Here is a 15,734-nt window from a genome sequence, read left to right as displayed (position 1 = left end):
TAGATCAAAATCAAGTTCCCGAGTCGAGTAAAGCAAAAGGCAAAGGCCAGGTTCCAGAGTAATCATCTCTACATTTCGGATATCTAAGCAAGACAAGTCATGTGAGTACATTTATTGTATGCAATCTATTTAAAGACAATATGCCATAATTTTAAAAAGAATGTTTAAATTTTAAAGTATGTTTTACAGTAGTTAATAAGTTTTATTTAATGTATGGAAAGAATATTATAAATATGTTCATAATATGAATTGCTCTAGAACGAATACATAAAAGAATAATGCATATGGGTGCATTATTGACATGAAATGATGCCATAGTTGAAATGCATATGAGTACATTATCAGCATAAAAGTATATTCTATTTGAAATGCATAATGGTGCATTACAAATATAAATAGATGTTATAAATGAAAAGAAAGAAAAATAGTCAATGCTTATGATAATTGTGAATGGAATATCGTTTGATTGGCAAGGATTAGAGAACCCTTAAAGAATATACCATTTGGTGGGAATTAAATATTATGAATTACTTATGTATACATAATGGTTACTTTACAATACTATGACTCATTAAGTAATGACTTAACATGTGTGTTTCCACGCGTAGATAACATCAGAGAATAATCAAGTAAGGAGTGCAATCGTAACATCAGATATCATCTACTAAGGTTGACTCACCAGTAACATTAGGACTTTTGCAATCATTTTGAAACCTCTGGCATGTAATCAAATTAAACAAAATATTTTGTAATATGTTTTAATGAACATGTAATAATTATGTTTATTTATGTGGAATTAAATTTGCAACAAAATTTTAAAGGCTTTTCAAAATGAGTAAACAATTTTTAAAATGATGTGATATTTGTATTCATATATTGAAACGTATACGGGATATGGATGTTACATACCCCGTGGATATACAGCAATGCTACGAAAAGTTCCAAGTCGTCATTATCTGTGGCTCTTGTGAACTGTAGAACTATGAACTCTTTAAAGAAACATATATATTTCAATATGAAATAAAATTTAAAATGAATATTCACTGACAACAATAAGTTAGTAAATAAAGATAAAATCCATATAACACTTGAAATTAAGCAATCTTCGTGAAGATAGATTTATTCAGTCGGATAGATAACATTCATAAAAGTCCAGAAATTAAGCAAACGGCTTAAATGTCTGCAAGATAAGAGTAGCAATAAACATAAGAACATGAAACAAACCAAACTTATTCAACCAAAAGCCCAACATATAGAGGCATAAACACTAAATCCTAACTTCTAGAAAATAAGCTTCAGATAATCACTGCCTTGTAACCAAGGCAATGTTAAACCACTGACATGAAAGACAAGTACCAGTTTTTAATAAATATATATATATGTAAGGTCCTGGTCGTAGCAAATAAGAAGGAAGCTCCTACGGAATTTCCAACAAGTTTCATGTAATCTTCCCAGCTCAGCCTTTACACATTTTAGCCGCACATAGTTCGGTCCTGCAACATCTCCAAGTAAACTATATAAGGGCATCAAGTATGGGACGTGAAAGGGAGGAAAAAACGGGGGGGGGGGGGGCGGGCAGAGAAGAAATTAAACTGTTTGAAAACCAAACCTTGATTAAGATGCGTGGGAAACTTTGGGGCATTGCGAGCAGCAGCGGTATCCACGACAGCTCGAGCACTGGTACAGGCTTTGCTGTTGACCCCATCACATCCTGCGCCATTAATAGGGTACAGTTGATTGATTGCTATTCGGAATCATCATATACTTCCTCATCAGAAAATTCATCAAACGATCTCATGTCCAGTTGGTATCGCAGGATGCCTCCAATACCGCCAAACCCACGGCAAAACTGAGAACCCTCCTGTGATTTGTTGGTAACAAACTCCAGACTACAACCATACCGCCTGTACTCGATAGCAAACCACTCTAAAAGTGACATCTTCTCCACAACCTCTAAATCAGTGGAACTGGACGGATCACGGAAGTTGTTCTCATTCGCTTCCTGCTCCTTGTTCAAATGTTTTATGACAACTTCACCAGTACTGCTATTCTTCAGCTGATACCTATTTATGTTCAGATTTTCCCACACAATAAGTATCTCAACAGCTCCCATCTCCAATGCTTTCAGTGTGTCATCCACACCGAAAACATACTTCCCTGTATCTTGACTAATCTCCTCAAAGTATTTCCCTATCAAGCGCTTCTCCTGTATGAATTTCACATTTGACAAAATTTCCGACGAAAGCTCAATTGCCTGGTTGAAACCATTCTCTCCTCCATAAGAGACATCAACCACATTCAGAATCTTAGCCTGAAGCCGCTGATCAAACATATCCGATTGACTCAGCTCGGTTTTGAAGTCAGCTGATCCAGCAAGTATTAATCCAGATACGTTAGGCTGGCTGGTGGCAGGATTGATAAAAAATTGCGTGGCGAGTTCAGCAGTCTTCCTCACATAGTTGTGGCGCTTTTCCATTCGAAGTCGAGCAAAACGAAGGGCAGATTGTCCTCCTCTCCCATGCTTCTTTGGAAGATCGACACTGAACTTATGAAGTACCTCTCTGGAGTTGCCACTTAACGTCCCAAAAAGAGTCCCATTACCATCCATGACAATGAAACCAAACTTATCATCAGACTCCAAAAGTTCATTCAGTGCCTCAGCGTGAAACTTATTGTCACAAAGATAAAGAGAAACATTTATAGGCCTGAAAGGCTCAAAATCAAACGTGACTTTCTTTTCCTTTCCATCTTCAGTTATGATTGTTCCCGTGTAAAGCACCAGACCATTGGTAGGAACCTTACTGTAAAGTTTGAGCCTCTGCTGAGCAGATGTGATTGCACCTAACACAGATTGACGGTTGACTCTGCTTTTGATGTTCGATGCAGTTCCAAATTCATCTCCAAGCATCTTCGTAACCCTTGAAATCTGATCACGTGGAGGCATTATGAGGGATATCATGCTCGTGCCGTTGCCTCTAGCAGCTTCAAGTGCTTTAATCAGCTTCTTAATCTTCCATATCTCAATATTCTTGTCACTCTCATGACCGTCCGCCATAGGTAGTGAAGAGATTTCCAAGAAAAACAGCAGGCTACAAAATTACCCAGAAAATCACAAATTTGTCAAGTATAATTCAAATCAAATACAAAGGGAAATCAATTACAAAATGAATCATTTAATGACAACTTTATCAAATAGAAGATCCATTCAAACCAAATCATAATCCCCGTCAGGTAAAGGTAAAACCAAACATCAAAAGAAATTATATATATACCTTCATTTGTAACATGTCTAAGTTATTTATACAAAATGATCTAAAATAATTTGAAACAAATTATTAGTGGCTGACGCAGTAATTCTTCAAAGAGCCATCAAAATTCACAAACTTTAAATAAACAAAGACCTAAAAGCATGACATACTAGAAAAATACAAACAAATCAAAACCAAGAACAAATATGTTAAATACACCACATAACAGGAAGAAATACTTCGGTAAGATAACTAATATTGCCGATTAAAAATTATCAAAAATAAAAACTCATGATTATTTTAACAGATTCACCTTATAAATATCACATAAAATAATATAAGTTCATAATATCATCTTTCTATATAAAAAAAATGAAAACAATAGACATAGTAAAACACAAAATAACATAAAAATCAAGAAAAATGATAAAAAAAATTAAAACCAAAGCGATTTCCAGGATTCCTTCTTCGATCAAAATAGAGATTACATGAAGATCCATCTGAACGAATAAAAAAAGGAGCATAAATAGAGAAGAAAAGCATGAACCTGCAAATTTGGAAGCTTGGTTAGGAGCAGAGCGCAGCCGATAATAACAATATTCTAATCAGCACGGCCACGCAAGTTTCCTTCTATAGAACCTTGTATGGGTATGATTGTAATTTTAGATTATTTCTAAAGTAATAAAAAAAATTGTTTACGCCTAAGCTGGGAGAGAAAAATAAATCCTTAGTAACAAAATAAGTATCTCAACTATATCGTTTTTCTTAAATAGGTGTCTAAATTATTTATTGATTCATATATGTGTCTAATGTTACAAACATTATCCATTTAAGTACTCGGACCGTCAACGGCGTTACTTTCCTCCTTTAAGTGATATGTGTCACAATCTAATAATTTTAAAATTTATTTTTAAAAAATATTGAAAACATTATTATATTTATAAAAAAAAACCCTAATTTCTCTTAAATTAAAAAATAGTCCTAAAATCTTAACCTTAATCAGCCACCAACGCCCTTTTTGACTACTACCACCGCCGATGATGTAGTCTATGCATCTTCCTAATCATACTCCATCATAATTTTGGTCGATTGACCGTAGGAATAACATGCGATCGCGATTTTGAACCTATGGTCCACGTGGTATAAATCGTTGATCAGCCTTCAGTCAGCCATAATTTCATGGGGTTTTGGTCTTTGGGGGTAGGGAGGTCAAGTGGAACTTCGTCGATGGGGCGACGACCGACGTAGGATTAGGGGTTGAAATGAATGTTTTCAAAGTTTTGGATTTATATTCAAAATTTGTGTTTTCTTTTTTTAAATATATATAATTTTAATTTTTTAATTTTAAATAAAAAAACTTTTAAATTTACAAGACTGTGACACGTGTCACTTAACGGGAAAATTAATATCATTGACGACCCGCGCACCTAGATGGTAACATTTGTAACGTTAGACACCTAGATGAGTCAAAAATAGTTTAGACACTTATTTAAAAAAATGGTATAGTTTGGACATTTATTTTGGTATTAAGCCAAAAATAAATAAATATCTTTGCTCAACGACCAAGAAAACAAAAAAAATAGTATTAATATACTTTTAAGTGTCTAAATTATACCTTAAATTGATTTTGGGTGTCTAAATATTTTTTCGTTAAAAATAGCTGTATAATGTTTTCTTTGTTATACTTTTAAGTGACTACCATTAAAAAATTGTTAAATGACATATGTCATGTTCAGATTTCTTAAAAAAATATAAATGTGACATGTGTCACTTAATGTTTTTTACTGGTATGTAGCTAAAGTGTAACGGAGAAAATATTAGGCATTTACTTTTAACAAAAAAAATTCTTTAGGCACTAAAAGTTAGGGTTGAGCAACGAAATTGAGAAAAATCAAAAAATCAATCCGAATCATACTATTTGGTTTGGATTTTTCAATTTGCTGTTCGGTTTCAGTTTTGTATAAAAAATAAATATGCAATTCGGTTCAGTTTCGATTTTTTCATATGAAAATCGTTTGAACCGAATTAAACGAATTAAAATATAAAATAAAATAAGTATCCAAAACACATTCATTTTGAATTTATTATAAGATAAATTTAAATAAATAAAATATTAAAACTAGTAATATTTTTTTATAAATTTAAATTTAAATTTACACTATTTAAGCTTTAAATTTGTTATTTTTAGATGTTGAGTTTGAAAAATTAAACACTCAAAAACCGTCGAACCAAAAATCGTGATTTTTATACCATTCAGTTTTGGTTCCCATTTTTAAAAACTCGCAAAGTGCAGTTTGATTTATATTTTAGTAAAAAACAAACCGAATACACCCCTACTAAAAGTCAATTTGAAGTATATATGTCCCTACTAAAAGTCAATTTGAAGTATAATTTAGGCATCTAAAAGTTAATTAGACCATAAAAGTAAGAAATAAATTAAATGCATAAAAAATTAAAGGATAAACTACATAAATGGTTACTAAAATTTAAGTAAATTTTTATTTTTCCCAATGAAATTTTAAAAGTTATAAAATAACATCATTTTATAATAAATTAGTCACTCAATCATTAACACGATTACTTGGTTTACCTGACACCGCTGGGCTACGTTAGATTAGGATTGCCTGACAATTTGACTGAAACAATTAAAAAAACCTATTTTAATAAGGATTTCAATTTATAAACTCTAATTTTAAAAGGGGACAATTTGAAGAACTGATGATTTGCTACAGATTTATTTACAATCTTTTACAGTGAGATTATAGGAATGTAGACTTAAACTGAGGGACACTGAGGAGTGAATGAACCATCACCGACTACTCGACGAAATAAAACATCGTGCTAGAGATTTTGTTCGGTATAAATGTCTCACAACTCGTGGGGTTGATGAAGAAGCCATCTTACATGACTTGCTGAATTTCGTCGTGATATTCAACGCCAATTATGCTTGGACCTAGTTCAACGCCACTCTTGGTTGTTTTGTTGCTTTGTTAATCTGTTTTGTAAGTGTTTTCTTTCATATTACTGTCTACCTCAGTTCTGCGTGTCTTTCCCCACCCCAGTTCAAATGTCTAATTTATATCAGTGTTTTGTGTGTTGTGGTGAAAGCAAGAATTGTATGCGTGACTATTTTGATTATGTGATAGTATTGTTTGATGAATTCTATTATGATGAATTGTCCGTATAAGATGATGCATTCTCCATAGTCTACAATTGATTAGTTTCAGTTGGAAACAACGAGATTCAGGTGAATATCTCCTCCCAAGTTTGATTAAAGACTCAAAAAAAAAAAGTTATAACATGCTTGTGACTGTATCTGCTCCGCCCCCATAATATTGTCAATTCCGACAAATAAAGACTGGTGTTTCTTTTCCGTTTCGGAACAATTTCAGTCAAATATTGTTAGTTTCAGAAGTTTTCCTTATATGCGATACCTTCCAATGGTTGAATGCTCCCTACTGACCAATCACCAGTGATCTCTACAAGAACAAGAGCCATCGTCAAATGAGTGAAAGCGACTTCGATCTGTAACGACAAGTTTTAACCCGTAAACTTTAGAGATCAACTTCATGACAGTATGACAGTCTCTGCATATTCTCAGGTTCTTTACCACTCTTATGACCTTTCCTTTACGTAGCCTCGACATCCCGAAAGCTACAGCAAGCTTCTCACTGTGTTTGGATAATAAATCTTCCTTTTCTTCCTCATCTACATCGTGCAAAACAGTTGCAACTTCAGGAACATAACCTCCCTCAACCCTAAGCCTTAACATTATCTCCTTAAGCTTCTTGTAAGCCTCTTGATCTGTGGCCTTATTGGATTGTTCCCCTGCCACAAACCTATGCATGATCCTGTCAACTTCAATCATACTCCAACCGGGCACTTTCTTTATCTTTTGATCCTCCATAAACCGCCTCATGGTCGCAACATCCTTCCATTTCCCTGCAACTGCGTAAATATTTGACAGTAGCACGTTATCACTCGAGTTATCGGGTTCTATCTCAAAAAGTCTAGCCTTTGCTAGCTCCGCCAACTCGACATTCCCATGAATGCTGCATGCACCGAGAAGAGTTCGCCAAATTATAGCATTAGGTGATATTGGCATAGGGATACAAAGTCGTAAGCCTTCTGCAGGTAACCAGATCGACCATACAAATCAACCATGCAGCCATAGTGCTCAACCGTAGGTTCGATATCATACACATCCTTCATCCTAGAAAATAAGCCACATCCTTGTTCAATTAACCCGGCATGACTACATGCATATAGGAGAGAAACAAAGGTAATCTGATCTGGCCTAATTCCACGTCTTTCCATCTCATGAAAAACAGTATGGCCTCCTCTGAATGACCATGCATTGCAAGCCCTTCTATCATTGAAGTCCAAGAAACAACGCTCTTATACGGCATATTCTGAAAAACTAATCCAGCCATCTCTTCATTCCCAAACCTTGCATACATATCCACAAGTGCATTGTTCACAATGGTAATCCAATTAACCCCAGATTTCTCAATAAAACCATGCAAGATTTTACCAAGCTCAATCGCCCCTGCTTTTGAACAGCCTGAAAGCATCCCAGTCAAGCTAACTTCATTGGGTCTCAGCCCCACCATTAGCAACTCCCTAAAATATGAAAAAGCCTCATCAAACCACCCATAGAAAATCCAACAATCATGGTACTCCAAGAAACATCATCCTTCACTTTCATCTCCCAAAACAATTTCTTAGCAAGCTCTATTTCCCTAGCTTTTGCATACCCTGCAAGCATTACATTCATTGAAGTTGAATTCTTAAAAGGCATCATATAGAACATGATAGGGAAGCGGTGGCGGGTTAATGAACGTTCTCTTGTTGAAGAATCAAACCTAGAAAGCTCTAGACTCGATGAAGAACAATGGGGAATGAATAGGGGAAGGTGACACTAGCAAGTAGGGTTCTTAGGGTTTCTTTTATGTGCAAGAAACAAGGTAAGAAATAATATTAGAACAAGATAAACAAAAGATAAAGAAATTGAAAATAAAGTATGATAACCAAGAAATGAAAAGATCTCCCTTATGAAGGTGATCGGTAAAGATGACGATGGTGAGGATGGATTTGTGGAAAATGGATGGATAAGTGTCCTATCGAGCCATCCTAGTCGCAATGAAAAGGAAAACACGATAATATGGCTCTAACCAACCCTCCTAGTCGTGATGAAAAGGAAAATTGGAGTGTGAAGATTAATTTCCCTCACAATAACTTGAAATAACTCCAGGAGAAGAAGCTTCGAAGGCACAAGGCAATCAACACTTGCAAAAACGAACTCTCGTTGTATTATTAATCAAAGAAATCTGATTTACAAAGTTGAATGAAGCCTCCTTTATATAGGGGCTGAGTTCTAAAAGTCCTAAATAACTAATGAATAAAATAATAATAAACTAAACATGTCTTAACTCTAATTCCTAATAAAATAATAATAACTAAAAAATAATATTTTAACCCAACCTTAATTCCTAATAAAATAATAAATCTAATCCTTAAAGATAATGCATCATCCTATATTAAATTATATTACAAATAATCAATATAAATATTGAAAATTCGTAATATTTAAAAATCACGTATTAATCTCGTATATGAATTTATGCATGTGCTGTCTTCACTAAAATGAACATATCTTGAGTTCCTGATATCGGATTGATGCGATTCAAGAACCGTTAGAAAGATAAGAGACAGAGGATTGTATCTTCAGAAGACATGTTGACAAAATAAGATCAAGATCCCATTCAAAAAGTCGTCTCAAGTATGATGCTATTATGATATTCTTTTCCAAAGCTTGGACGAGTGGATCATTTGGAAGAGTACTTGTTCCTTTTATGTGAGCCTTGTGATGCATGTATCATCCTCCCTTTTTTCAAAAAGATTCAACCTCAAATATGAAACATTAAAGGGAGCAACATTAGAATAGTTTAATGATTCATTCACATTATGCTTACTGAATAGATATGCTTTGAATCTTCGAGACTTTGTTCTTCTAATAGGTTCGAGTAGAAGCATTAGTCCAAAGAAGCATTTATTATGGAGTCTGGTGCATGTATCATTCCCCCACTCCTCAAAAGGATTCGTACTCGAATCTCGATCTTTAGACTCTCGTAAATCTTGACTATTCAATGATATGACATAGTGATTAGGGCTTTCAGGTGGTAACCCGTCAGGAGGGTCACCTAGCACTATTCAACAACTCTTGGCGATGGAAGATGGTGTGGGCTAGTCTCGTGTTGCTTTTACTTTTTCATCATTTACATGGATTCCCTGTGCACGAACTATAAAGCATGTGGAGTTGTTCAAATCATGTTTCGTCATTAAGATGGCGTCATGACTAAGGCTTTCTTAGATGTAGTCTTTTTGTAACAAATCTAACTTTTTGGTTTATTCGAGATTGTATGTTTGACGAGGTATGATAGAACCTTGAATTAGATTGGTTTGGTGTTGTTTTCCTCTTTCCAGTGGTAATTTGTTAGGTATATCACCTAACAATTCTTGAAAATCCTATAACAAAGCTGAAAACAAACTAGGCAAATCCTTGTTAATGTTAGATATCGAAACAATTGATTCCCTAAAGCGAACAAGGATGCAAGGTTGTTTGTAAAGAAGGTCCTCTCTCAATTCTTTTGTGCTTACACATATATTTTGAGTCACTCTTTTCTTATCACAATTAGGTTCACTCACCTCCCATGGGTCATTATTCTTTTGGATTTTGTAACTAGTGACCTCTTTTGTTTTTGCCTCTTTCTCAGCTTTTTCTTTTTTCACTTTCCATACCTCCTCACAAATTCTCATTTGATCTTTAGGGATTGGAGGTGTGTCATTCTTTGTTGGTCGTTGTTTCTCCTTGTCAGGTTTGTCATCTCTTGGCTTTTTTAAAGAATGTGGAGTAGAATATGATGAAGGATTAGCTTGGTAAGAGGATGAAGTACCTTGGTAATGTTCTCTAAATCGGAATCTCCTTTGGATTTGTGCTTCGATTGTCATTTCCTTCTTTAGTGTATCTTCAAGGTTTTTGTATCCATGGAGGTCAAGAAGATCAGTGATGTTTAAGTTTAAGCCGACGCCGAATCTTGACACGATGACCTCATCTTTTTCAGTTATGTCAGCCCTATTGAGTAAGGACTGCATCTCCTTGTAGTAGTCTTCAACTGAACTTCTACCTTGTCGAAATCGGTGTAGTCGTAGTTTAACTTCTCGTGTATAATGTGTCGGTAAGAATCGTTTTCTCATGGTTTATTTGAGGTCAATCCAAGAAGTGATTGCTTGAATTTGGAAGTTCTTGATCTTTTTCCTTGTTTGCATCCATCAAGTTCGAGCATGTCCTTCGAATTGCATGGTGATGAGGGGAACTTGTTTAGATTGGAGACAGTCATGGTATGCAAATATTAGATCAACTTTTCCTTCCCAATCGATGTACCTATCCAGATCGCTGTCTCCTTTGAAAGACGAGATCATGAACTTTGGTTTTGCAAAGAGTTTGGGCTCTTGGAAACGTGGTTGTTCTCGACTGGGTACCAAAAGTTCAACATTATTTGGTCTTGGATTCTGGTTTGGTAGATCCAGTTGTGGTTCTTGTCGTTCTCTCACAGTATTGTTAAGTTCATCAAATTTTCAATTTGAGTCGTGAGTCGGGCAAGTGCGGCTAAGATAGCCGTAAGTATCTTGTTGTTATTGTTGCCCATCCTGAAATCATAACACTCAAAAGAAAATTTTAAAGTAAAATAAAAATAGAAGAAAGAAAATTCAACAAAGCAAGAAACCTCACAAGTCACTCCAAGAAAGTAACACAACGAGAGGCAAGTAAGCCGATCTTGTACTCTTTAATACTCACTTTACCAAGTAGTCTTCCACAATTCATATCGGAATTTGATTACCAGCAAAGGCGATAAGAAAAACTTAAAAGCTCTAAGAGGCTAAACAACAGTTAGACTCCAAGAGAACGAGAATGCAAAGAAGGAAGAGGTATGCAAACTCTTTACTCCTACTAACAAAAGAAAGATAATGTGTTAGATAATGCAAAAGAACGATAAAAAGTAAAAACAAAAGAACCTAAAGCACTAAGAGTCAAAGGAAAAAAAGAACAAAACCAGAAACCTAGAAAACGCTGGATCAACTTGAGCAACATTTTTGAGGGGGTTATCGGTGTCCAAAAAATTTGGAAAATTTCTTAAATGTCTTTCGATGCGTCAAGAAAGTACCTGTAAAATTTCAAAACCAAATACCTTCAGTAGTATCCAGTAGACTCTGTTGAACGGTGAGTTCTCAAACAATCTATTTTTAGTGATCGCTTTGTTCGAAGGTGTTCTTGATCTTCAAAAATTCGGATTTTTTTGTGTGAGTGATCTCCAATATATGAAGTTTCAATCTAGAAAATTTCACCATGAAATTCATCTTTTAGAATCTTCAAGAAATTCGACAAGATTCTAGACCGAATGTGCCGATGAAACTTGAATGATGTATTTGAAGGCTCTAATGAACTCCGATTGGGGTAAATTTTGGACTGGCGACTACTCTTAGGATGAATATAAGATCTGGAGAAAATCAGCCTTAAATTCCTTCTTTTTCAAATTTTTTTCAATTTTGTGACTTTAAATGATGAATCTTTTGCGAACTAGCTCCGTTGGAGTACCTTAACGGTTTTGCGTGCAAGAACAAGCAAGATTGCTTTCTTCTTTCCAAGAATCGGCCCAACTCTAATATCAATTGATATGGAAGCAGTGGCGGGTTAATGAACGTTCTCTTGTTGAAGAATCAAACCTAGAAAGCTCTAGACTCGATGAAGAACAATGGGGAATGAATAGGGGAAGGTGGTGACAAAAAGTAGGGTTCTTAGGGTTTCTTTTAGGTGCTGGAAACAAGGTAAGAAATAATATTAGAACAAGATAAACAAAAGATAAAAAATTAAAAATAAAGTATGATAACCAATAAATCAAAAGATCTCCCTTGTGAAGGTGAACGGTAAAGATGATGATGGTGAGGATGGATTTGTGAAAAATAGATGGATAAGTGTCCTATCGTGTCCACACATCATTGAGCCTCACACTATTAGTCATTCACAAAATTACTAAAGGTTTTCTTACCAATCACAGAACATCAAGTTATTATTATTATCGAGTATCTACCTATTAACTTATTAGTTGATCCCACTCACTAATAAACTCATCACTCTTGAGTCCTATTCAATATCTCAAAGTAAACTATTCAAATATCATTGATGGTATCTGATAAGAGGTGAAAACGGATTGTTGATCATCTTTGTTAAATATTTCAAGCTTATGGTTCTAGACTCAAAGAAGAATGGCTTGGCGCCAAAGGTAAGACTTAACCAAAATTAGAGTTTTGGCTAAAATTTTTCTATTGTTAAATTTTTGTAGGATTATAAGCGTTAGAAAAATGATAGTAGATAAATTATATATAAAAATATGAAAAAATAGATAAGTAAAAATAAAAAAAAACAAAGATGAAAATTTCCCTATGATATGTATGATGGTGGCATTAAGGGGAGAATATCTTAAAGTTTGGCAGAATGATGTTCTTGTTGATGATAATAATGATAGTGGTGATGATGGATAAGTGTATTGAGTACCTTACTGCTCGTAATTGACTAGGCAACTACTATAGTAGACTCTAACTGATCCTTATGCCGATAATTATATAGACAACCAAGAGTGTGAAGATCTCTCTCACGTTGAATTTGCAGAACTTCATGGTGAAGAAAGCTTTGAAGGCACAAGGAAATCAACACTTGCAAAAATCTATGTACATCATATTTATTAAACAAGAAAAATGTTATTTATAATGGTGAGCGACACCCCTTTTATATAAGGGATGAGTTTTAGGGTTTTAAGCAACTAATGAATAAAATAATAATAGACTAAAAAAGTAATCAACTCGTAGGAGTCGTTGGAGTGGCAACAAGTAATGTGGTCCTTCTGATGAAGATTTAATCTCATGGTACTGTTGGAAACTATGAACTTGAGACAAAACTTGTTCCTCGATCGTTGGATCAACTTGATGGAAGACTTGGATGATTCTAGAGGTGGCGACAAGATGATGAATCGAAAGGGTAGGTGGCATAAGGCTGGTTAGGAGCCTAAATTACCTTTCTAACCTTAATTCCTAACTAGACTTAAGAATAAAAGTGAGGCCCAAAATTAATAACATAGTATTGGACTAACATATTAACTAAACATAATTTAAATCCTAATTAGATTTTAAAAGATGTTAACTCATACTTTATAATTTAGTAATGAGTTAACATTACAATATGACCCATTAAGGGATTTTGAAAGTGTTTTCAAGCTCTTTTATGGTTAGGTAGGCATTTAGCCCTAAATCATATTTAAGTTGAGTTACGGTGATCCAAATAGGATTAGGAGAAGGAAATTGTGGGTTTCCTCTCTCAAACTTTTCAATCTTCATGTGAGCTTGAAGGCCCTTATTGACAAAGACTTGAACTGTAACTTGTCTTATCCTTTAGTAATTTGGACTTGGCTGGGATGATAGGCTAAAGTGGAAGAACAAGCCTATCTTCATTTGATGTGGGACACGTGGTGCATGTATGAGTATCGATACCTTTATATGAGTATCAATATCAACCTATGGGTACAAATATTTTTCTTATTAGTGACATCTAGGTTATTGTCACTAAAACTTCAATTTAAGTCACTAAATGTATTTTGTGACGTAAAAGTCAATGTCACGGCGATCGTCACCCTAGGTGTGTCACTAAATGTCAAAAGTGACGATGTATATATTATCGTCATGTATTGTTAAACATACAGTGACACAAATGGATAATGTAATCTTTTAATTTGTATTTAGTGACAATTAATTTTGTCACCAAATGATGTACATTTTTTTCATTAATAAATCATATTGCCACAAATAACACAATAATTTCATTGTATACATGAAGAAAAGAAAAGTATCACATTATTAGTGACGTATATCGTCACCTAATAGTAGCATGAATAACGTTTATATAAAAAGTCACTTTATAATTGATATTCGATGACAACTAATTATGTCACTAAATTATGTAAAATTTCGTTATTGATGATTTACATTGTCACAAATAATACATTATTTTTTGAAAGTAAAATGGGCTTCAATAAAATCCTCTCTTACGAGTAAGAGGTTGGATTCCTACAAGAAGAAAAGAGTGCCCAAAATCCATTAATCAATCTAGAAACAATCATATTTTAAATCGTTAACAAGGAATTTCAGAACACCAGACTAAAAAGATAGGAAACATTACAATCAAGAGCTCTTTGAGCTAACTTGTCAGCAACCGTACTAGCCTCCCGACGAAAATAAGACTCTATACAACTATTAAAGGCAATATATTTTTCATGAATAGCTCTTATATGGACACTGATGGTAGATTCATCATCCCTCCCAACATTGTAAAGGTTGACAATCGTAGTGGAATGCATCTCAATAACAATGTCTCGCCAGTCCTCCTCTGAATTGAGATTAACGACCACCACAAGACTATGCAATTCTGCCAATCCTGGATCAAAAATACCTCCAGGCGTGGTAGCTAAACCACCAAGAATAAAACCAAAAGCATCACAAGCAGCAACTCTTACTACGACCATCTTGGTTTTCGGACTATAAGCACCATCACATTTAACTTAATCACATGTCTATTTGGAGGTCGCCATTTGTATGGATGAGTAATAGCAGGCCTTCCAAAAAAATTATTGTCGTCATCTATAAAGAAACTCTTGATGGAAAGCCCTGGAACTGCCCATAAGAACCTAAGTAGGTTACAATTGTTCCTTATGTACCAGTGAGTTCCATTTATTCTATACATTCCAAAGTAGGACCAAGAAACCTGTAAAAGTATCAACCCCAAGTGTAGAAAAAGTATATTCCAACCATAATAAAACTATTGTATATGGTGAAGTAAGGAACACACTTAAAATACATGTCACTCAAAAAATATCCTACACGAAAGAATAATCTCGGACTACATGTAGAGTTGTTTCAATGTCTAACTTACATATTGGACATATGTTACTACCCAAGCCAATTGCTAACACCCTACTACCAACCGATAAGGCCTTATTTTCTAATATTCAAACAAAAATATGTACATTAGGAAGGACTTTCAGCTTTACAAAGATCTTCCAATGATCTTCCAAAGAGGTGATATGGCTTCAGATGGTTTCTGAAGCCACCAGTAAGCCGAACAGACGTAATATATCCTCGAGTCATGAATCCCCCATACGATATCATCTGTGACACATGACGCTATCAAAGTTTGCAGCACTATATCTACATCATCACTGTTCACTATCTTACTCACCTTAGCTTGGTCCCGAGGCAGTTGGTCCCTGTGCATAAGATCTATACACTTTAAATGCCAGAGTTGTGGAGTGTTGTAGGTATCTATAGGGCTTACTCATTTCGTAGGTCCCCATGAATCATAAAATAGCTACGTATTACTAT

At 34.6% G+C, this 15,734-nt stretch overlaps 1 protein-coding gene and 1 pseudogene across 1 annotated transcript; both read right to left on the bottom strand.

Annotated features, from left to right (window-relative positions):
* Positions 1–1,208: 1,208 nt before the first annotated feature.
* On the bottom strand, positions 1,209–3,845 carry LOC120171864 (eukaryotic peptide chain release factor subunit 1-2-like). Its single transcript, XM_039179492.1, has 3 exons — positions 3,796–3,845; positions 1,610–3,089; positions 1,209–1,493 (listed from the first exon to the last, which is right to left on the bottom strand). Exon 2 carries the CDS (start codon positions 3,053–3,055, stop codon positions 1,745–1,747), a length of 1,311 nt encoding a protein of 436 aa, XP_039035423.1. The 5' UTR covers positions 3,056–3,089; positions 3,796–3,845; the 3' UTR covers positions 1,209–1,493; positions 1,610–1,744.
* Positions 3,846–6,714: 2,869 nt separating this feature from the next.
* On the bottom strand, positions 6,715–8,061 carry LOC120171863 (annotated as a pseudogene).
* Between the last annotated feature and the right edge of the window lie 7,673 nt (positions 8,062–15,734).

Source organism: Hibiscus syriacus, unplaced genomic scaffold (assembly GCF_006381635.1).
Source record: "Hibiscus syriacus cultivar Baekdansim isolate YM2019G1 unplaced genomic scaffold, ASM638163v2 tig00111837_pilon, whole genome shotgun sequence".
NCBI classification, from domain to species: Eukaryota; Viridiplantae; Streptophyta; class Magnoliopsida; order Malvales; family Malvaceae; genus Hibiscus; species Hibiscus syriacus.
The sequence above is the reverse complement of the archived record's forward strand: the minus strand, read 5'-3'. Positions and strand labels throughout refer to the sequence as shown.

Bases quoted from the DNA above. Each gene is read 5' to 3' on its own strand.
- LOC120171864 (XM_039179492.1), bottom strand. From the start codon at position 3,055: ATGGCGGACGGTCATGAGAGTGACAAGAATATTGAGATATGGAAGATT.